The sequence below is a fragment of the Anopheles merus genome, chromosome 3L (genome assembly GCF_017562075.2).
Source record: "Anopheles merus strain MAF chromosome 3L, AmerM5.1, whole genome shotgun sequence".
Lineage (NCBI taxonomy): Eukaryota > Metazoa > Arthropoda > Insecta > Diptera > Culicidae > Anopheles > Anopheles merus.
This window is the reverse complement of record NC_054085.1, coordinates 34,749,942-34,774,185: the sequence shown is the minus strand read 5'-3', so window position 1 is coordinate 34,774,185 and position 24,244 is coordinate 34,749,942. Positions and strand designations below refer to the sequence as shown.

At 46.1% G+C, this 24,244-nt stretch overlaps 1 protein-coding gene across 9 annotated transcripts in view; it reads right to left on the bottom strand.

Annotated features, from left to right (window-relative positions):
* Positions 1–24,244, bottom strand: part of LOC121600591 (G protein-coupled receptor kinase 1) — a 97,682-nt gene that overhangs the window by 29,373 nt on the left and 44,065 nt on the right. For all 9 annotated transcript variants that reach the window (XM_041929313.1, XM_041929304.1, XM_041929305.1 and 6 more), the window contains 2 exons: positions 14,409–14,485; positions 13,663–13,736 (listed from right to left, as the gene is read on the bottom strand). In XM_041929313.1, the coding sequence (XP_041785247.1) occupies positions 13,663–13,736; positions 14,409–14,485 (151 nt within the window). The remainder of the gene's footprint in view (positions 1–13,662; positions 13,737–14,408; positions 14,486–24,244) is intronic.

The following is a 24,244-nucleotide window of genomic DNA, read 5'->3' as shown; positions in this document are numbered from 1 at the left end:
AAGCAGCTCCGGAACGTCTCTACTCTAGCATGCAGCCTTTGTTGCTTCTTCCATGTCATCGCTGGCAATCCATCAGCGAGTGTGTTTTCAATTTCGCAGTCTCTCAATGGAGGCGCCTGGTACTTGATAAACAACATCAACCCGCCACACGAACACGCCGGGGAAAATCTCTTTTAAAAATCGACTCACGATGGTTTATGAAACCGTGTTTGCCTAAATCAACACTATCATACAACCAGTGCTGGTCTACTTGGGCGGTGAAATTAAAATCATCTAAAAAAAAAGTTCCATCATGAGCCAGGCGGTTCTCCCGGGATTGAGCATGGCATGGCGAAATCGTGCGCTTTTTTCTCCATCTCTTCCTCTCTTTTAGACCTTCCTCCCCCCCCCCCCCCCCCCCACAATGTCATTGTTCTATTGTAAAGCGACAGCCAGAAGCGTCGTGAAGCATTCATAAGACGAGATTCATAGTGGAATGTTTAAAAAAAACGAAAGAAAAACAGCAACAAGACTCCAAGGTAAGCGAAAAAGTAGGACAAGGACATACCACCAAAGGGAAAGTATGCTCAGCCCATGCTGTATAGAAGGGCAAAGTAATAGGAAGGGCATTACATTTAAGGGGTGTTTTTTCTACACTTCAAGTTGTACAGCTATACACACCCAACACGGAACATATATCTGAAAGGCCAATTTATTTAAAACGCCTAAACTGAAATTGATGGTTCTTCCATCTGCCGCCGCAAACTTAACCGAGGCCTGAGCATTGGTACTGAGGCGAACAAAACAACGCACACTCCTTCGGCGGTTAACTAAACGCCCGGCCAAACTGTTTACTTTGCTGGGCGAGCGCCGTGCAGCATCCACTTCCGTCACGGGACGAAGAAGCGAAGCGTCAAAGTGCTTGTTTTGTGTTATGTATTACATGGGTGCCTTTTTCTTTTTTTTCTTGTTTCAAATCTATTTCTTCCTGGATTTAACGCAGGCCTGCGATTTACCTTCCTGGAGGCTGGGTGTTTTTATTTTCTGCCTCTGCCCGCAACAAGAAACCGCAGCAGCGCTGGGTAAATAGTACGCCTCCCAACCTGTGCTCGATGTTTCGCTTTCTATGCGGTATAAATGGAAGTGCCGGAATGCTCTCCTTCCACTCCCGGGGAACCCCTCGTATCCAGTCGAGCCAGTGCTATTGATATTGCTTTCCGCAACACAGCTGTTTAGTAAACATCATTCATTCATCACCCGAGCGGTTTGATGAGTTGCAGGCTGGAGCGGAGGTTCTATCATTTCCCTCCAGTGGCAGCGATCGCATTGCCGCAGCAGAAATAATAGCAAACACAGAGGTTTACGTTTTTTTTTTGCTATTCTTTACTATTCTCTTGCGGATATTTCAATCTCTTTCAGAAGCGCAACAGAACAGACAAGTTATCTTTAGCTACTGCATGCGAAGCTTCTAAATAGACTAGTTAGCTAAATACGGTTGAGATAGTTTCGCAAGGAACAGCGCAGAAGTCACATTCAAGGGGACACAATGGTTGATGTACAGTAAAATGAAATATTTCGCTTTATTTGAGGAAGTGAAAGATACGCAGTAGATTGAGTAACCCTGCAAAATGTTCTAGTAACTTAATGTAACTTAAATAATTATGAACGAACGGAAAGTGATGAGTCAACAAAATGTTTTCATTGCTTTGTTAGCATTGTTCTGTTTGTAATTCAATTTTAAAATGTGTTTTATTGTTCGACTCTGGTTTGCAAAGAAATAAATAAAAAGTAAAACAGTGTTCTCCTGGAATCATAACTAGAGGGACACTCTTTATCTTTGCATAAAACAGATTGCGGTTTGTTCTTATTTGATTCATTCCACCACAGCTCCCATTCTCCATCTCGCTCTCACCCACACTTCATGACATAAACGCTTCGCATCTGTACCGTGCGGTCACGATAAAGCGCAGCAGTTGACTTCCGCCACGGCCACGGTGCCGGTGGGGCCGGTGTTGCACAAGGATGTGCACTTAAAATGTAACAAGATTGTCATGTTGCAACATCTCGATTGTTACGAGCGCCAAGCCGGCAGAAGTAGGGGTTGAACGAAACCCCTCTACACTGGCCGCTAGCCTCCCTTGCTGGCGGAACCCGGAACCCCAGAAGAAGTCAGGCCAACTTACACAAGGCGAACAGATTGCCAACACGAAGAAGACCTGTGCAGAACCCGTGAACACACATACGTGTGTGTGTGAGAGAGAGAGAGAGAGAGAGAGAGAGAGAGAGAGAAAGGGAGAGAGAGATTGCAGTTGGGGGTAGCAGAAGATTGCGTTTATCTATTGCGGCGAAACCACAGAACCTTCGCCGTATTTTACTCCCTGGAGGTTATCCGGCAAATGGTACAGCTCTCGCTGATACGCTGGCGAGTGGCGCACAAGCAGGAAAGCTGGCAAGAAACGGAAGGAAGCCAAAGCATCTACACTTTTGGGTGGGTGACCCTATCCGTTTGCACACTATTCAGTAAACCCCAGGGTGGGAGAAGTGATGCTCTAGATCCGCACCGGAAGCGGAAAACACTTGCACACACAAACACACACATACACGCCAGAGGATGCCGGATGCAGGCGACCATGATTTAGACACGGCAAGCTGACAGAATGGCACAATGGCAAAACGTTGTTATCATGCACCTTTCCATCTAGCATCTGGTTTGTCGCTGGCTTCCCGGGTTTTTGCTAGCAGCGGGACGGGCCGCCGGCGGTTGCATTCGGGTGGAATAAAAACCGTTCCGTACAAATGTGCGCAATGGAATATGGTGCACACAAACCTCACCCACAGCGAACCCGGTCGGACGCCTGGGTTAAGGGTGTTTCATCAAAACGCCCACTGTACGGGATGTATTCTGCGCACTCCCTTTGCAGTGTCCATGTTGGTGATTTTATAAGCACCGAGATGAACCAGTACACCAGCGGCACAGAGCGATCGGTTATGTGAGGTTATCCAGAAGTCCATAAAGCATCCACACCCATTCCCAGCGGTGGTGGTAGGCATCGGATGGACATGGTAGCTTCACAACTGCTGACACCCCTTTTGCGTAGGAAGAATTGTTCGGTTGGGCGAGAGACTCTGCGCGCACTACTGCCGAGTAGAGTTATCTATATTCGCTCTCAGTAACAGAGAAGGAAGGCCCGATGATCCCCACGAGACGATCACGTTTTACTACATCTTTCTGCAAGCGTCGACGTCGTCGTTGCTGTGCTCGAATTGATTCGATGCTGAGCTTGTGTCCCATTCGTTACCGTTGACACACCGCTGGTAGATTGTATGTGTGTGTGTTTCGATGGGAAGTAAATATTCAATTTCTTTATGCAGATGGTGCGCCATAAATGTTTACGACACTGCTGCGCCTAATGGATGTGGGCTCGTAGGGTGAGCGGATTGAAAACTCATTAATTGCGAACCGAGGGCATACATTCGGAGCCTCGGCAGCATGGCTTGAAAAGGGCTGAAAAGGTATGAATACATTGAAATAAAGATATACCAGTTCATTCTAGAATCGATCCCACTCTGCTAGCATGTTACTGCACAGAGCGCTTAGCACGACGCCATGACAAAGTACAGCAGAGTTGAAGAATAAATCCAATATAAATGACTTGTATGAGGCAGAGCACCGTAGAAAACCGCTCTGCTTTCGCACAATGTTCACATAGACGTCTACTTTCATGCTGTTTCTCCATACTTAATACGGAAAATTACGTATTCCACTCCAGCAAATGTTGCTTCCCGCAACACCGCCAGCGTACTTTACGTAACAAAAAAGGTACTTTATGATCGCAATTATTTAAATCCACCAGAATATCTGGCGTCAATCTCTGCACCATACGAGCGGCAGGCTATGCTTGGTAGAAAATCCACCTTCTGCCGAGCACATCAACACCTCGGAAGGCACAACCGTGTCGCCAAGAGAGGCGCCACTTCATGGGCTGAGTGGAAAAGTTTGGTACCATTTTTAACAGCACTCGCTTACCATCCCACGCCCACATGAACGACGCGACCTAAAACCCATGCCGTGGATTGTAAGTTTTACGCCCCTCAGTAGCTCATTGCGTTGTACGTGTGAAACTTTTCATTTGCACGCCTGCTTCACAGTAATGAAGGGGAGAGCTTTCGCTGAGTGAGAGTGTTTCAGGTTGCTATGTGCTGTATTTAAATTGTGTCCTCGTTAGAATCGTAGGCAGTGGGGATGGAAAGCTCACAAGACCGCTCAAGCGTTACGAGTGTATCAAAGGGTGCGTTTGTGTATGTGAGTGTGTTTTCTTGGTACAAAATCGTCGTTGTTGAGATGCTTTGATAATTCCTTTCTTTTACTGTTCATTTTAAGTACTCTCCATTAAAGATGTTTGCAAAGTTTTCAGCGCTCAGCTCCAGCAAAATGTAGCGTTCTACTCTCTTGCTCACGATCCCTCTGCGCAATTCTTATAACTGTACGAAGTCCTAAGTTGATACGTCATATGGTTCCGCGAATTCGTTTGTGATTCAGATTCAAACAATTCGAACAAAAACATGTTCCAACAGATGTAGCTTACTTTTTTCTTTATCTTTTTCGCCACATTAATTTATGTGCAATTTTGTGCGAGCTTCCATTCCGAGAAGAATTTGTTTTAATCCATTTCTTGGTAGAGCAGAAACCTTGTCAGAGCGCTTCAGATCACACAAGAGAGAGGTCTTGTACAATCAATACCGCGCGTCACGATTGAGTACATTGCGGTGCAATTAGGCGATTAAAGAACAATGCAAACTCTCCCCTCGCAACAAGTAATCGGCTACAGTGTGGGGAAAGAAGTAGTAATTTTCCACTTCAGCAAAACCATGACAGCACAGAATGATGTGCACACTCACGCTGCTAATCTGTCATCACAAGTTTGGTGTCCTTAGCCATAACACCACAAAGCTCTCGGAATACTGCTCCGCCGCATCCATTTGTTGGATGCTTCCTTTGCTCTTTGTGCTAATTGCTCTCTTGGGCGATAATTGAAGCTTTTTTTTTGTTTTTGCTGCACCAAATCCTTTCTCCTCTACCAGCAAACACTAACCACTGGCACACGCCAAGAAGCAATCGATACACGCCAGACAATTACGCATCGTAAGAGGCAAAAGCGGATCACGACCATCACGTCCCTGTAGTGCGAAATAATGACATTTCTGTGTCTGCAGCTGCAGTATGCTTCGAGCACCGAGTTACACGGGGTAGGACACGTGCAGCCCTGTTGACAGTATTGAGCATGTTTGCAATTAAACTTGCTTATTTATTGCTCCTCGTACAAGTGTCTGGGTACGATACAGATGAATGTTTATTGAGTTTTAAGTGCTGTTAACGAGCTGTTCATCGTTAAAGCTTCAACAGATTTTTCATTTGTGCAATTCTGGGTCGAGTATATCCCAGTTTGATAGTTGCATATTGGCATTCCTACCCAGTAAGGTAACAAAATAAATTAAATCATTTGAGGTAAGTGAAAAAAACACCAGCGAACCAATGACAACAGCAATAAAAAGAAATAAACTTTAGCAAAACTCCAAGTTGTCCCATTTGAGGACGACATCCGTTCAAACTGTCTCATCCACACTAATCAGCCACAGCAGCGCCTCGTTGCACTTACACACCGAGATATAAGAAAGAAAAAAAAAACCAACTCGCTAGCCAGCCCATTGGCCTGCGGAAATTATGAAGCCTGCGTCCACTCCCCCCCCCCCCCCCCCCCCCCACAAGTACGAAGTGGATTCATTTTAGTTTCATTACGTTCCATTAGATTAACTTTTTTGACCCAAATTAAACCGCTCGGCGGATAGTTACCGTGAACACTACCTCCGGTTGGTAATTCTCTTCTACCGGGCACAGATGTTTCTTTCTTCGACCACCATCCCTTAAACGAGCGCCGCACACTGGCCCGGAAAATGGGCGAACCTTTTTCGACGTTTTCGCCCCACTAATAGAGAGTTGTAATTAAAACTTTCATTAGATTTTGCTGTCGCGCTTGCGACGTAGAAGCGGTTACCTGCACAGGTGCTGGTAGGCAAAAGTTGGCAAAAAGTTAGGAATACTGATTGCTTTCCCTTTTTTTCTGGTATTTAAGTTTATTTTGCCGGTTTTCCCGAAAGCAATAAGCGCTTGGTTTGATTTCTATTGAAAAGATGTACTAAAACTATAAAGAAAAGCTTTCCATACAAACGCTTACAGAATGCAGTTTGCTGCATCGTTCGGGTATTCGGAAAGAATTCCAGCTGACCCATTTCTTCAAACAAGCATAAACATCAACCAGAACAGATCGTAAAGCTGCAACTAAACTCAAAACCCACCCAGAGGACCTCCCTCCCACCATGTGTGATGTGAGCGCATTGAAAGACAAAACTATCCATTAAAAAGGATGTCTGCAGTACGTGAGGAATTCCTGCTGGTCGTTTTCAATCGAGCGCCTTCCGCCGACCTTTTCCAGCATCACTGTTCCACGCCCACACGGTGGCATTGTTTTTTCAGGTCATGGAAGCGAAATCGTCATCTTGATCTAGTTTTTACGCGTTTGCAACGCCAATGGCACTGTGCAAAGGCGCTGTGTGCGCAACGCAAGCGAACGACAAACTACCGATAAGTTGTAATAAATTACAAAATATATTCCGGAGCACCCATCCCCTCTCTACAGAGGTCAGTGCCAGGAGCCGCGGGGGAAATATGGTCTCAACTTTGTGCAGCAAAACGACCCACAAACAACCGAGCTAAGCGGAGGATAATAAATTGTTTGACAGAGGGCGAAGCAGTGGCAGCAAACAAAAAGAAACCCCAGAAAAACAAATGGCCGTGTCGGTAAGAACTATTCGCCTAGTTTTAGCTGCGCTGTGCCCGGTTAGTCAAAGTGGGAAGCGCCATTCTTGAAAATTGTTTTACTTCCAGTTTGAAGGAAGGAAAATCGCATCTAAGCGATGTGAAACCAGGAGGGGGGACGATGTTGCAGGATGACTTGAAACTGGCAACGGTGCAGCGGTGCGACCGACAGGCGACAGAAAACTTTAGTCGAAACGCGCACCAAAAACATCAAAGCGATAATTCACCCAAACGATGCATTAAAATGGGCAAACATAGGAAGTAAAACGGGGATAAGTAGGAAAACTTTTAGATGAGAGGGCAGGGAAAAAAACGGTTTAAGAAAGGAAAAAAGATTTCAATAATGATGAAATGGAAATAAGTTTGGCGAAAGAATGCAAAACAAATCTATGCAAAACAGTAATGAAGTCTTTAGAAATTGTTGAATAAAATGAAGTCAAATAAACATAAAAATGGAAAACCGAATCACTTATCAAACAGTGCAACAAACGAAGAATAGATATAAATAAGATGCGAACGTAATAAGTAAAATCACACCCACACAACTGTACAGAAGACAGTAACATTCATAAAACAAAAAACATTGCACGGGTGAACGGTATCGCTTCCTTTTAAAGCGTAATGCGTCCGTTTCCACAACAAAACAGTAAAGTAGGACACACCACTATCGGTTGCAAAAGTAATCATCATAATGTAAAACACACATACACACGTAAACCGTTCCGTTAACTTTCCAACACCTGCCCGGGTGCCCGAGAGCACATAAAACAAAAGAAAATGGCGAACGGCCATCGCTGCACCATCGAAGCGGAACGAAATGCAATTGAACGGAGAGCATGGAGGGGGGCGGAGTAGGAGGAAAGGGGTGTGGAATTTATGGAACTGGACAGCTACCCTTTTGCACCTATCGGAAACGGGTACTTTCTGCCCCCCCCCCCCTCCCTCCCCCTTAGCCTGCGCTCTAATGAAATGGACCCACGAACATAAAACTTGAACCAGCCCACCATTTTAAGGACATCGAGCACCGTTTTTACAACTGCTCCTGCTGTCCAGTCCGGTACAAAGTTGCTATCGGAAATATCATAAGTAACACCATGCCTCCGTGACAGTGGTGCACAATGGCGATAAGAAGGTGAGAAATAAAGTTTCCAAGGGAAAGGAAACACGCGAGGCCCCGACAGCCACACAGTGCTACGAACCGGGGTGCGGCGGATGCGAGTTCTTGTGTGCATGTGAACAATGTCGCTTTTTTGTGCTGGTAAACATTTTCATTTGAAAATTGGAATTGTGATCGTTGGATGCATGAGTGCTTAACTTCACTTCACATACATGGATATCAAAGAACTAATACAGTGCAGTAACAGTTTCATGACATCGATTATCTAAAAAGGTAAGTTACTAAACATCCCAAAGTTATATAGCACCATCGAAAAAGGTCATCTCTCGCTCTAGACGCCTGACCGCGAGAGTTGATTTCCGGCTCGTATAATCACGCTTGCGGATATGAAACCACAACTCAAAGTGACTTAGAAAAGTGAGAAAAGGGTTTCTCTTTTCATCAGTTCATAGAATAACTCCACCACAAACTATGCAGAGAGCAAGCCACGCTTCGGTGGACATTCTGGAAAGCCACACCACACGCGTGTTTCATCAAAGGATATCTCAAGTGCGAAAGGCTCGGTATGCTCTACTGTACACGGTTGATAGCATTTGACCAATACACAACCAACAACAACAAAATCACGAGTCCTTCAATACATCTTCTTTTGTCTCTCAGACCTTCTCTCTACTTGCTCGGAAGTTTACTGCGAACCAGCAAAAGCGCAGATCAACCCCAACACTCGCCGGCCTCCTCAACCCATCCGGCTGGTTCCATCCGGCGGATTTCCTAGGATCATCTGCCGTGTGGCAGAAGAATGTACAAGCATATCCAGGCAAAAACACGTCCAGGCAGGCGCACAACACAATCGGTGGCTGCTGCTAAACCTCGAAGACACACAACAACGACCGAGGCGAATACTGGGCGAGTTCCGATGGTGGCACCGGATGGAAGCGATGATTTCTACTCCACACAAACTCCCATCATACCTGAGGCCACCACCGCCAACGGAAGTTTGGGACGTGAACAGGGGGAAGAAGAAACACCAAACGTCACACCTGGACGCCAGGTTTGGCTGAATCTCACGACGTTCGGAGCCATTTTTTTATTTTGCCCACCGTACAAAGGATTGCATTCCATTCCCGGTGGAAGAGGTTCTTGTTCCTTAAGGTATGGCTCTCCGATGTTGGTGTGATCGGTCGCCATCCGTTCTCACCGCAGGAAGTGGCATCTTTTAACCGGCTTTTTTGTTGTTGCGTCCTTTTCGGTTCCCCCTTTTGGCAACGTCTCGTATTGGGGCCAAAGTCTCGCCAAACAACATTGCACAGTGAAGATGGGTTCGGGCTGTGGGTGCTATGAAAAGAGCGGATTCCAATTTTGGCAGATTGAATTTCCTCATCCCGCACCGGCATACCAGACCGGTGGCTGTGTGAATGTACTTTTGAGGATTTTATTTATTTTTGGCTTCGGAACTATAAAATTCGCTTTTTCGCTAGTGTTTCGCGTCCAACGCGCTACCAACACGCTCCAACGGCGATTGTGCTGGAAAGACGCCAGGAGGTGGATTGTTGCCTTCAAATGAGCAGCTTGCGAGCATTGGAGCTGTTTGGATAAAGGTATTTTGTGAACATTTTAAACATGATACCATGCTGCTGAACTCAAAACAACCGTAATCATTGGTGACAACTGTGGAGGTGTTTTGTCCAGTTTCTCCAGTGTGTGGGATATGGTACACTCCGTGTTACTGAAACTATTCCAATGATCTGTTGTTGACGTGTAACCGAACATTTACAATGCTGTTGTGGTAACACATTCAAAGTATTATCTCCCCCCCCTGAATAATATAAACGGTAACGAGACTAGTAAAACACTTTAAAATGTATGTAAATTTGCATAAAAATGCACGCTAATAATCGCACTCGCAATACGATGGCATCGTGAGGGCTTAAAGTTTAAGTGAACCTCATGAATAGTGACGGCCGTACACATTTAAATCTCCGTCTGCAACGCAAACAAATTGCCAGAGTCAGCAAGCATGATAATAAACAGCAATATCATTACTTGTACAGCGCGCGCAGCACAACACAACATTCCACTTGCAATTTAAGTCTGATTCGTTAAAGGCGTTTTGTGCTGTTGAAAGTCATCCAATTGATGAGAGCCAATTTGTCCATACGCGTGGAGTTGTGGGGATGAACTTGAGCGCTATCGAGAGAAAGAGAGAGAAAAAAACCGACTAAAAAGTCGTTGACTTTTCGCTCGGAGTGACTTCTTCATTCGAAACGATTGTTATCTTACTAGAACGCATCGTCATCATCATCATTGGTGTGCTCAAAATGATTGCGCATTGTGGATATTTGTCATCATCAACATTACTAGCACACCACACGTTGTGGGACGCAAATTTAACAAACACAACGGCCCGGGTCACAAGCCTCGTGCACACGTGCAGCACCAATAAACTGCAGCTGTTGTTCGGGCACATGGAGAGGCTAAAAATAATCATCAGACAACCGCCGGCCACCCCCGGGGTATCCCCACACTCCACGTACACTGTTCCAACCAACCCTTGGTAGGTGTGTTTGTGTCAAGGAGAAGTTTGTTTTGATGCCCATGCCAACTAGATCGCGCGCAGATCGCATCGGTCCCTTACACGCTGCACGGCGTTCCTTTAGCATACATGCTCATCATCAAGGGCAAGGCCGAAGTAACGGGTGTGTCGTCCCTTGCACATGTCTTGTCGCGTTTGTTGACTTTCTCCATCCCGCCCTGTCAGTCGGAAACCTCCGATCGCGCTCACCGCAAGCATTTATCACACGACTGCTTTTGGTGGTCCAATTTTTCAGCAGCTGTCACTTTCAACCTGACAGCATGTAAATGCGATTAGGCGGTGGGGTAATTTATCACCGGTGTGTGTTGTGGGGAGTGGTTTTTATTTTCGTTGATTTGTTGACATTTTGTTTGTCGTGCAAGGGAGCAATAATTGTCGTTCTAGCGGACACACTCGAAAATCAAGAAACCTTGTACCCTTTTAAGGGACAACCCTTGCACCTGCGATGATATTTGGCACATCGAGAATAATCATTCAGTGGCAGGTTTACCATTTCGTAAGTAACTTTTGCAAACCGCTTCTTTCTATTCTTCGAATCGTTCTCACACTCCAATAACTTGTAAGTGGCGCACACTGATTTCGCATCGATCGATTTGCCGAAGACTGTCGCCGACGGCCATAACTCATCCGTGGCAGTCGCCATTTATCAAAAACTTGCCCCGGCGGTGCACCGGCAGCTAAGCCGACATGGTTGGTTCGCAGGGCGAGTGAAGCAGGCAAACAGTTCGCCTCGAAATGAGATGCAAGAAAAGGTTATATACCGGTTAGAGGGCGCCAAGTTGAGGGCCAAAGTGAGGAGGGCAAGCAAAGCAGCTGGGAAAGGCAACAAACAGCCGGGAGGGTTAAAAGAAAGTCAAGCTTCGCGGGTTCGGGCGTGCCGGCGTGGTGACCGTGCGCCGAGGGTCGTCATCGATGGAAGGAAGGAGCAGAGAGCTTGATCAAAAGTGGAAAAGATATTGCTAGTAAAGCAGTGGGCACCGGAGTGGGCTGGCTCCCTGTCAACAGCAGGGGGGCGGCGGCTTGGCAAGTGCAGCCAAACTCGTCAAGATCACCTAACCTCAAACAAGCCACCGTCATCAACTAATTTGCATTTAAATGAGAAATTTTACATCTTCAAACATGTTTCAGTTTTTTTGTTTCTCGCTCTTGTTGTTGTTGCCTTTGTTGCTGCTTCGTACCTGTTTATCGCCTTCGGCTCATGGATCGCTGCTTTCCGTGCATCCTGCTTTCAAGAAAATGTCAACTTTTTATGCAGGACTTGCGAGTGGGATGGAGTTGGTAGATGAAGTAGGGGTTTTTTTTATGGAAGAAAAGCTCTTGGGAAAGATTTGTCAACATACCGACGGTAATCGCTGCTAACCGGTGTGTCGTATGCATCGCCCATACGATATTGCCCATTAACGTAGATATTCTTCAATCACCTTGCTAAGTGAGAGGCATGCAAGTGATACGGTGCTTATTATCTTAATTTATTCTCTTCACGTTCCTGATCTCATTGCTGTCTTGTCATAATTGCAATAAACGAGGAAAAACCATCACAATATGTTTATGTTATGATTTGAAATGCAGGTTCTTCTACCATAACTGGAGAGAGAAAAATACAATTGTCCTTTAATTTTTCACGAAATATTTTTTTTCAAAATCAAAATTGCCAAAGGCAAAGACCTAATAAGAGAAAATAAAATCCACATTTTACAACAAATTTCCTTGCAACATCACACCAATAATCAAGATGGTAGCAAATCACGTAAATTAGAAAATTCCTTCCCCAAATTCGCTAGAAACGAAAGGGGATTTATCGGAGGCAACAACCGTCCAACGACAACCAACAAAAAATCACCAACCGACGGTTTATCAATCTTGCCGTGAGGATGCTGCAAACAAATTGGGCACCATTGCAGGCGCCCTGAGAGCCAATCTCAACGCTTCCAAGTAATCCATTCACCTTCGGGAGCACCACGGTCCGTTTCCTGGGCTACGGCCCGGTTCTGGTCTGGAACGCACTCCCCCTAAAATGCGGCACAAGGCACAAGGAAGCAAAAAAGAAAGATTAAGCGCACACTCATCGTCGGACATCGGGAGAGGAAGGGAAAACAGTAAACCCCAATGTACCCGATGCTCTTCGGCAACATCATCTCGTCTCTCGGGTCACACTGGCAAGGCAACCTTTCCCTCTCTGTCGCTTTGTTGCCCCTAGGCGCGCTGGGCTTCTTTTTCGCCTTTAGCGACTTTTCCGTAATTTATGAGTTCTGCATGGGTGAATAATCGGAAGCACACGCCGAGCAACGCCGAGGCGTGCGTAGGTTCTAATGATCGTGTGCCGGTTTGCGTGCCCGCCCACGGTTCCGTTTCCGGCTCGCTGGAGGATCCGTGCCACCTAAATCGCCGCCTTTAATTAGCAGCTCACCCGAGCAGACCTCAAGGATGGACGACTACATCTTTCCTTCTGCTCGAAAAATTTGGGATCAGCTTTTTCGTCGAGAGATTTAGGAGAGCTTGCCGGCCTTGGTTCGAGCGGTGAAGATGGCAAGGATACGGTCGGAGGCTTAATGTACTAGAAGAACCGCGGGGGACACCATGCAATCTCGCACAATTCATTTAATTTCATGCCTTTTTGTATGAACAGACCCGCCGTTCGGTTTTGCTTGTATCTTGTGAAAGATATCGCCCCTGCCGCCTGCTCCAATCTCATTTTTGGTGGAGCTTTTTCTTGTTGCTGCTGGCAACGCCATCATTTGCATATGGCGGTTGTGCGTGAACAACTCTCGCATCGTTATAATGAAACGCAAGTAATTAGCGTGTTGTTTAAATAAATTGTAGTAATATTCGCAGGCCCCTGGCGCTACCCCGTACCGTTTTGGGGGGTACAAATGGGTTCCGGAAATGATTCGGCATGCAATAAAATACCGTAATCATGCGCCTTTCGGCTGCTGAACGAGCTCAAACTTTCACTACCAGCGAAGGCAGTGGTTAAACAGGGGTCAGCTTGGCAATAATCGTTTCCCATTTTAATTAAGAAAAATAACAATCTTCTGGTTTTTTACTTATAAATATGATCCATGTTGAATGAAAAAAATTAAAAGGATAACAAAAACTCACCTCTTCGTAAAACTTCAAATGTGGCACCGGTTCCTCTGAGACGTTGTCGCAGAAGTCTCTGAATAGTAAATAGCCTGAAATGAGGACGTTGTAATAATGAGACATTTTTCGATTTTAATATAAGCAGCAATTCTCAAGGAAATCTGTTTTCTAAACTTATTTCTACATCAGGACAATTCTGATTGCTCCAGTAGTGTCATAAATCGAACTCGACTCAAGTTCAGCAAACAAAAACCCAAACTGCAACCCTTCATCAGTCCTGTTTTGCTTTCCCACGCACTTACCGCACATCACAACGTCTGAAGCAATCCAATAGAACTTGAACTAATTTCTCGCTTTGCCAACAAGCCACACCACTCCAGAGCAGCACTGGACTCACGCTGCTTCTCAACGTAAATGTGCATTATGTTCAAATCCGATTATGACGTCCAAGTGCTCTTGAAGTCCCAGGCCGGTCCCCGAGCAAGTGACGTTGAATAATGATCAACCAAGTAGGGGTTTCCCAGCAAAAAAAGTAAAACCTAGAGACCTTTTTGCGTGTTGGAGTGTAGAGGACCCAGTAAAAAAGTACGACGTTGCGCTTGGACGCTTTCGCTGCAAAGGAAAAGGCTTTCCAACCCTTCGTAACCATACCCCTGTAGCCGTTATTGGGTCTTATGGCTTATTTTTAGCGATCTCCTTAATTGCCCTACCCCCAATGAAGCCGTGACATTAACCAACACAAAGCACCGACGACCTGTACTCACCTAACACTTGGTTGAAAATTTTATCAAAGTTGACCTCATTTTCCTTCTCCAGGTATTTGTGCATCACGCTGCGAACACTGCGGAAGAGAGAACAGATTGTTTTGTGGTGAATTAATCATGTGTGCTGAATTTCGGGCGAAGCGGGACACATTGTACGTGAACGAGCTCTCAGTCCGTTTTTCACTGATCGAAAATATCCAATTTTCCCACCAACTGGCACACACACACTGGCTAATAAAACCATCGACAACCCAGCCAGATGACAACGGAAGCAGGAGAAAAAAGGAAGGTATGAGAGAGAAAATGAGAACGATAATGGTGATAAGATGAGTCGGTTTTTGGGTCGATGTAGCAGCTGGACCTCGGAAAATCTCGACCCAAGCGAACGGGAAGCAAATGGGACAAGAGAGACGAAAGAAGAGAGAGATAGAAAGAAAGAGAGAGAGAGCGAGAGAGAGAGAGAGAGAGAGAGAGAGAGAGAGAGAGAAACTGTTTGCTGTCCTGAAAAGTGGGTGTTACATATTTATGGAATATCTTACGAACCCGTTCTCCTGTGAAACGGTGGCGAGTCACCGCTCGGTACAAAGTTGTAGCCGTCCGGGGGATGGTTTTTGAATTGTAAATTTTCAAACCCATTCCTAGGTAGGTGTGTGAGTGTGTGTGGGTACAGCCAGTGTGGGTAATATGCCACGGTGTCCCTGGCACTCTTCACCTTTTACGCGAATGCCGGGGACCCCTGCTTTTTGCGCCCATTAGGACGATGGCGACAGCGATGAAGACCATTCATAATTAATTAAACTCAAACGGCCACCCAGCCACGCAGCCATTGGACGCTGGACGGGCGTTTGTAGGCGGAAAGTTTGCCAGGCTCTTTGGCACTCGACAGGCAAGGAGAAAGGACGTTTTTCTGCAGCAACTTCTTGCCAAACGGACGAACCAATTCGCCCACCTCCCCCGAAAAAGTGAGAAGAGTTTGCTGGGCACAGAGTTTCAGCAAAGGACATCATCATCATCATCATCATCATCATCTGAAGAGTGCTTCAAGAACTGCGGTGAAACATTCCCCCAACCGTTTGCCGGATGATCTTGTCCACTCGTACCATCCCCCTTTTACGGCGCGAAACGTGATCACACTGTCGCATCTCTTAATTGCTTCCTCCGGGAGTGCCGGGAGACTTGGCAGCCCTGAAGGTACCCCCTCTCTCGACCCTTTCCAAACAATGGGCGGCAGTGGCTACAGCAGCACGGTGGCTCGGTACTACCAGTTTGGATTTGAAAGTGTCCAAAAAGTCGAAAGGTTGGAATCGTCCGGAAAGGATCTGTCGTGCTTGAACCAGGGCATCCCTAAACTGCTCGGGATAATTAATTACTCAATCTAGTTTCGGGTTTTAGGGCGAAGCTCATCCCACGCAAGGTGTTGTGTACGCACAGCACAGCACTACCCGATTAGTTATTCCAGATGTAGCAACAAAATATTTTGTGCGTGTGTATCTCCAGGCACGTAACTCCAACGCGGTGCCGATGATGGGGAAACCATTTAAACATTTTCCACGTTCACGGGAACGACGACTCCCTTTTATTGCATACAGAATGAGAACGAAACGAACGTTGTTACCATCGGGCGAAAGCAGCCAGAATCGGTGGCATCGGGCTTTTAGTTAATTATAAATTCCATTAATAACTCATGCCTGAACTGACCCGTACCCGAGTTTCAGGGGAATCCGTTGACGAAACACAATCGGTGATTAATTTTTCAAACCGATCATTTTTCCACGACGACCCTTTCTCCGCTGTGAGTCCGTGAAATCGTTTGGTTGAGGGATGCGATCGGCGCCAGAGACTAATTTTTATCCAACCAAGCTACATCACCGATATCTTGCCGGTTCAATTGTCTGGCGGTAAACAGGGATCAAACACTTCATCGGATCCCGGTCGGTAGGGTGGTCGTGTGAATTGATGAACTGGAAGGAGCTGAGGCGTTGGGGTTAGCCTTGATTAATCGCTAAACAGTGCCACACTAATCGCGGTCTATTGTGCCATAAATTACTGTTTGCCGTGGGGTGAAACTAGTAAGCGTCTAATTATCTTGTTCTCAGAATTGAATGGTAATCCTTACGGGGTGAGAGCTTGAAGAGCGCTTGCTAGTTTGACTGCAAAAGCAGTTCGGGTTTATGCTAGACAGTTTGAAAAAGTGTCTAATTGAATGGTTGTTGAAGTCACTCCGAAGCTGGTGTTTAGTCTTTCCAGTATACCCCAGTAGTAATATTATTAATATTGATGGACATTATATTCACAAAACGAATTAAGCTTCATAATTAAGGAATCGTTATTATATTCCAATCTATCATGTCCATCCTCTGCTGAAGATGTCCTACAGGATCTCCAACAAGAAGTGTGTACGAAAGCAATAAATAACCTCAGTCTGATTCATCTAATTTTATGGGAATATTGGTCTAACAACCGGAACACGGGGACAGTTCATCTCCGTGAAAGCAGAACATTTATCAATTCACATGACATTGCGTACAGAGTGAAGGAAAACTCCGGAAAGATACCAACACGCAATAAAAAGCACACTGGAACACAGTGGCAGCCTCCCCGAGCTCGGCAAGTAATAATCAGGAAATGAAGTCAGCCAACCAAGAAATTACAGCTGCCACTGGAGCTGCAGGGGCCGGAACCCCTCGTGGGGGAGGCATCGAGATACGTCTCTCTTCAATGTCCGGAAGCAAAACCAACTGACCTATATTTCATTGTTATGGTTGATGAAATCGAAGAAAAAAGTCATTGCCATAGATGCGACGTGTCCACACAAAAAAAAGCTAACTCCCAATCGATTAGAACTTTTATGCCACACAGTACCAAGAATGGGACAGGTCCCCTCCGTAACGAGTTGCATAAAGATCGTTCACACGTCTCGTTGGTAAATTTATTACTGCTGATGGATCGCCAAAACAAAAAAGAAAGAACGAGAAAAAGAATGTCTCCCTCATAATGAATCGAAATGGTGACTGAGTATGATTAATTTCTGTTCGCGGCCTAAGCGTTTGGAATGTGTCGGAAAGTGTTAACGGCTAGCGCAACGTGTGCCGGGGTCCGCAGGGCCAAAGGAATGTTGTTTGTTAAAAAGACACTGCTGCACGTCTGTCTGTGGATGAGATTGATTCAATTTGACGTCTCGTGATGTTTAATTTCCATACGCATGGAGAGATCAAGACATATATACACACAGCTTGACTAATGTGACCATCAAAGTCCATTAAGGTCAAAGAAGGGATGCATGACATTTTGCAAACTCATCGCAAACAACAACAGCGTGTGTGGGATTGGGTGTGGAGCGAGTTTTAAACTCTCTTGCGAACAGCTCAACCACAAAGACACAAACTCTCAATTCTGCCCCTAGGGTGTAACAGACACTTGATCCGCGTGCACACAAAAGGCAGGGCAAAAAAAAACCACTAAAGAAACTGGTTATTCGAAGCGATGCACAGTCGCGTTTCTTCTGCTGTCTTTTTATTCCCACTGCCCGCCGACCATGAATCATCGCAGCGAAACTCACGCAGTCAGCCAACGCAACTAGCAGAAGTGTTTTGTCAAAAGCCTTCAACATAAGCAAACTCGGCGCAGAAACTTTCACCGTGGCTGTCGTTCCGCGTGTGTATGTGTGGGTTAAGGTCGAGGCATGTTAACCTCATTAATTGCGGACGGTGCTGGCTGTTTGGTGTGCCAATTCGTTTCGCTGTTGGACATAGAGTTGGTGTTTGTGTTGAAAAACACGTGTACAGTACCGAATTTAAAGTGAAACGTAACATCTCCCAAGCCAAGATCCATCCGAATCGTGTGCTGACGACCGCTCACGACCATTTCACTGGAGCTCATTCATGGGTTCCCGGAACAGGCAGTTGCCACACCGGAGGCAACTTGGGAAGTCAACGAACCGAACCCTACGCAAAATTTGTATCAAATTAAATGCGACGACCAGCAATTGGCAGCTACACACAGCCCGGCAGCGTAATAGTTTGCGATCCGCCGACTGTGTGGGTTGCACATCCGACTCACCGCTACGAGCGCTACGATGAAATGGAGTTTTTTATGTTCTCCATCTACGCGCAGGTTTGCTCGTCCGCAAGAAAGAAAGTGGTTAGATTTCGCCGTAAACGGAACCCACGCATCGATCTGGCGGAGAAAGCGAGTCTGACTGCAACGCATCGTGGGGTTTGGGGAGAATTTCTGACTAATTTTCGTTTCTAACACAACCCCTCCTAATCAAAGGTTTTTTTCAGGTTTGGGTGTGCCCTGTGTAGAGAATGGTTCGCTTATTGATGGAGACATTTTTCAAAAGCCTACTCATAGAATGTATTTCCTGGAGATTGTAACTGATTAGTGGGAAACTGGTTGTCACCACAAAGCAATTCGAACGAGTCGAGAGAGCGTTCTTCCAATTACCAAGTGTTGGAAAACATTGGAATTCAAACCAGCCCTCTAAAACATTTGATATTAAACCGTGTTTCAATCAATAGTCTTCCTTCTGGAGAACATGAAGCTGCCAAAATAATGACTAGTCAGTCCGTGCTGAACGCCACCAGCAACGCGAGGTAGTTCCTGTTGGTTCCGTGGTTAGATTTGCTTCCGGCGCTCATTTCCGCACTAATTTCCTCCCCAGAGTCTAGTGCAACCCCCGCGTCCGTTGATGAGCACAATTGTGTTTCCGATGTTGTGGTTTGCGCGAAAATTGAATCATACTGGAAATGTAATGGAATTAACCCAAACTCCCCTCCGAACGTGCGGTGGGCAGGTGTCACGTTTGCAATGACGTTAATCAAAATTTAATCCTCTGATATAGGGACAATGATGTGGAATATTGTTAATCTTCAACATTTCCGTGCCGAAAATCAATACCCGCAGCATAATTAATGATTCTGAGGTGAAGTTACGAGATGAGGACGCAAGCATCCATTTACTATTATTCCACTTGTGTGGGTTTTCGAGATAACGAGAGAGAGGATCATTGGTGACTTGACAGAAAAATCACAATTTGCCTTCATCTTCAGGGGCAGTTCAGACAGAGACGTACTCAGGAGTAGTTAGACAGATAGCTAAACGCCTCAGATGTTACAATAATATAGCTGAAACGGTTTTCCGGACAGGCAGGCGCACCGTGTGAAGTTATCCCGATTTAGTTTCAACGTAAGCTTTTATCGATTAAAAACAGGTCCCAACTATTCCAATAATCCAATAATTGACTTTCTATCCAGCACAAAAAGAATGAGACCGCCGTTCGACTTGGCAATGAGATCAAACAAAGGCTGAATGTTTCCAAACAATTCATGATTCGTAGATGCATCATCTAGACGCGAAAACTGAAGTCGAAGTACGCCAGCAGTCTAACGATGACGTCCCGTAGGGATAATATAATTTTCCTCACTTGACAAGCCAAAGCACTCGAGAACTCGTTCGAATGGCGACGCTGAGCAAACAATCTGTCAAGGGTGTAACGAGCGAATCAATGATGCTGTTGGAGCAGTGCATGGGAAAGCTAGGGTCACCGGCCCACACACCTACACACACAAACACATGTGCTACTTGTATACTCTTTGCCACCAGCCTTGTGCTGTCCGCTGTCAAATCCCTCGCCCACGACAAGGGAAACCCAGGATTATACCAGAGTAGGGCGCAGTCCTTCAAAAAGCTGCTGATGTGTGTGAGTGCTCGAATTTGAATAAGCTTGCGTGTCTGTCTACTGCTGCCTCTGCCCTGCACTCTAACGAACCGTAAACAATTCAAATTTTGTTCGTCTTCCCTGTCAGCTCCTCCGTTTTTCGAGAGGACACAACGCTGGATAGTAAGAACGAGTGGGCGTAAAAGTAGGAAAATTACGCTGTGTGTCAAATAGATAAGGTATTAGAGTTTTTTTTAAAGCATCTTTTTATCGTAAAAATAATTGACCACAATCAAATCAAAAGTTATGTTTTTATCAAAGTTGCTACTTTGTATGTAAAGCTCGACTATGAGAAATTTCCTTCCTACATCGATAAGGCGGGAAGAAACACAACCATTTGTTCATCTGTCTGCGTAATGAGCTGCCCGAGTGCTTGAAGTGATCTTGTGCCAAGATGAACCATCGCCATACCACGAGACAACCTTGTCAAAAAGGACACAGACACACACTCACTAACGCAATCACACAGATAACAAATCTCCCCGCTGACACCGATTCTTCCTGGCGCACATCTCGCCGCACGGCGAGGACTTCTGGGACTTCACGGTTACTTCCCAGCTCTAATGGGGTCGAAGCCCGTTAGTTGTTTTTTTTATCTCTCTCTCTCTGGGCAAATGGGCATCCCTCTTGTCAGTCTTGCGTTCCGAACGAATGTTCCAGAGCTTGGATGCTCCAGAGAGGACGTGAAATCTCACACAAAAACCAACAGACAGGTCCGCACACCGAACACGGAAAGGGACGAATAAAAAAGGTTTGCTCGAGTGTGTTGCGCCGTTGCCTAAGGACAGTGTTCTCAGGAAAGCCCACATGTTATTACGAATAATGGTGCTGGCGGGCGGCCGGCAGGCAAGTCGTTTGCAAGATTCTGCACCGCTGGTCAAGAGAAAGAGATCGAGCGATGTGCCACTGGAGACTCGTTGTCTTCATTACAACGACGCACGAGAAGCAAATCCACACCAACTCCGGCTATGGGGCAAAACTGGAAGAAAAATCTGTCTGGAAGTGGTATTTTGTAGTTCGCTACCACCCCTTAAATATGATACCCATGGCGGGTCGTATGGCTTCAGTTTTGCCCAATTAGTTTGTGTTACGATGGAGACACATAAAAATGAAGAAAATGGGGTGGTGGTGGCCCTATGATAATGAGTGCGGCGTAAAATTTTACACACCAATCGGTAAATTGAATTTTTAAAACACTCCCATTTTTGCTCTGAAATACTCCAAACGGCCATAATCTTTTTTCATGAGCGGTTTCTCCGAACGACTTTCTCCCACACACACAGTGAAACACAGTGACAATATGTGTGTGACACGACACTGGATAGGATGTAACAAAACTGATATTAAACTGCCTGCCATCCCTGTCCACAGCCCACATTGCCCGTGGGGTGTTGTAAAGAATTACCGAGCAGCCTCAATGAGAGGAACAGAGAGGGGGTGCGGAGGAAAGCAATGAAAATGGCATGTAACCGAGGAAGGAGCACACCTGTTTCGACAACGCGGTCCACTAAACCATGGGCTATCGTTAGTACAAGGGCAACTGCAATCGCCGGCATTAAAAAACCCAACCTTACACCATTAAAAGCAAAGCAGGACCTTTTGACCGTGTGCAACAGCAGCAGCAACAGCAACACGGACGATAATCCGTTGTACAAACGTCGCAAATTATCATTACTGTGTGTGTGTATGTGTGTGTGTGTGTGTGTGGGTTTTGTGAGGGCGCAGAAGGACAGCAGCATTACACCATCAGCAGAAGGACGGCAGCATTACACCATCACTGATGATGGGAGCCCTGGAAAGCTTAAGAATAGCATCCGTACACACAAACACACCCACACAGCCACCGGTAGTGAGTTTGTCCTACAGTTGGCAAAGAAAAATGGCCACCCACCAGGTAAAAACCATAAAACTGTTGTTGTGCGCCATCCGACCACGACATCCAACCGGAGACAGACCGGCACGCCCCGAAGGCGGCTGACAAGGTCCAACGAGAGAGAGAGAGTGGTGGTGCATGATGTTTTATGTTGTTGCAAATCCAACCGTACCAGATGGGTGTCGACTGTCGGGAGGGGGTGAAACCGGAAGTTGAACCATAAACCGCGGATCCGGAAACCGACCGCCAGAATTGAGCGAAACGGACGGCGAACTGAGACGGGTAAGCGAATGAATTGAAATGTTTACATCCCGATGCCAAATGGCTTCCGGCGGTGCATTGCTGTCGGTGTGCGTGTGTGTGTGTGTGTGGGTTGGATGGTTTCGAACACAGTCCCACGATGGGGGAGAATAGGAGCCATCGTTTTGATTCTTGCTTCTTTGGCAGTGGCGTCGTCGGGTGGTCCGGCGGAAGCACTCTGACCGACAAACACAACGAAACGACTAAGTAGATTCCTTTCTTCACTTATTACCGGTTCGTTAGTGCAGCAGTAGCAAACAAAAAGAGAGGAACATTTCGTAACTGCATCCATTTTCGTTGGGTTCGGTTTTTGTACATTTGCTGTAGAAGGATGCAGAGGTTTCCCCCGTCTGTGGTTGTGTTATACCAACTCCCGGCGAAAGAATGTGCACCCGGTCGGTGTAAGCGCACTGTAATTTAGAGATCCGTTTCTTCGCAACAAACTTGTCTACCTAGCAATCAAATACTAAAGATAATGCTATTATCTTGGCAGTAGCTATTGTAGGAGGATGTCGTTTGTTGCCCTTAAGGAATATTTATAGCCGCACACAGAGCGATTCGTGTGCATGTTATCTAACTTTATACTCATTTTTATTCGAGTTAATTCGATTTTATCGACAAAGTGCCATAAAGAAAACAATTTCTGTAGTAATACTTTCGTATTCTTCGTAGTTATTTAGTTTTTAATATCTTTAAATCAGGCTAGAATAGTTGTGAAACTAAAATTTCCTTCCCTACTCAATTGATGCGTCAGAATTTTTGATGTTTGTGTGCATTACAACAAAAAACGTAACACAAGGATACATTTCAATCGTACCAGCACGTCGTACCGCCCCCTCGTGATGATTGCGTTTCATGCCTTTCATTACCCCGAAAATGATCCAGTTTGCCATGGACCGCACCACCGCGCACAAAGCTTTCCATCCACTACTACTACTTAACGTCATAAAAAATTAACTCCCGACCGAACTCACTTTTCGCGAGAGTGCATTTTCCAGCGCAGCGCAAACTGCACTTTGCTATATCACTTTCACCCAGGCCGCAGCACCGTTCCCCAGAGCGTCTCGGACGTACCCGAGCGCAAACCGAGGCACACCAACCGAGAGAACCTACGATAATCATTCACTGTGTCCATGCAACAGTGCCGAACTAAGAAAAAAAGGGGGAATGGGGGGGGGGGGGGGGGAAGAAGCGCACCCATCATCCATCACTAATGGCCACTATCTATCTCCCTTTGGCACGGCGCTGCTTGTGAGGCGAACCGGATACTGCCATCCACTGTGTGCACTGTTTCCCAATTTCCACCCAAACCGAAAAACTTACCATCCCGGCTCGGGATTTCTCGGTGGTTTAGGCTCTCACTGGCATCATATTTTATTCTATCCGCACGAAGCAGCAGCAGTTCCCCCTCCGTTTCAAGAAAAAAAAGCTAAAGCCCTACTGAACATGGGTAAGCAAAAAAGTGGTTTTAAAATTTTCAAACAGCACACCAAACTGTGCGGAAGTACCACCACCAACAGGAGAGGAGGATTCGAAACGGATTGTGCACCACTAACGAGCCGTACGCTAAGTGATAGTGTGCAGGGTGTGGTGGGGCTGTCGGGAGGCCCGAAGGTACTTTTCAAGCATCCTTTTCCACTGGCGTTCGGTGTGTCCTGCCCAGCCGGACCCAGTTGGGTGGAGGCGGTGGTGGTTGTAACGATTTCATGAGTTTTCCTCGAATCGATTCCGGGCTCGGCTGGCCCTGCCCGGTCAGCCCGATGGAAAAGTGGGTCGAGAAAGCTTTTTGAGGCGATTTCTCCCATTGCTCGTTGCGGTAGCGGGAGTTGCTAGGGTGTACATTATTCCGTGCTGCTTCCCGAAATGGGAGCCATTTTCAGCGGAATGGGCTCCGACGCGAAGAAAAATAATGGTTCTCCCGAGCCCCACGCTAAGGGTAAGGGT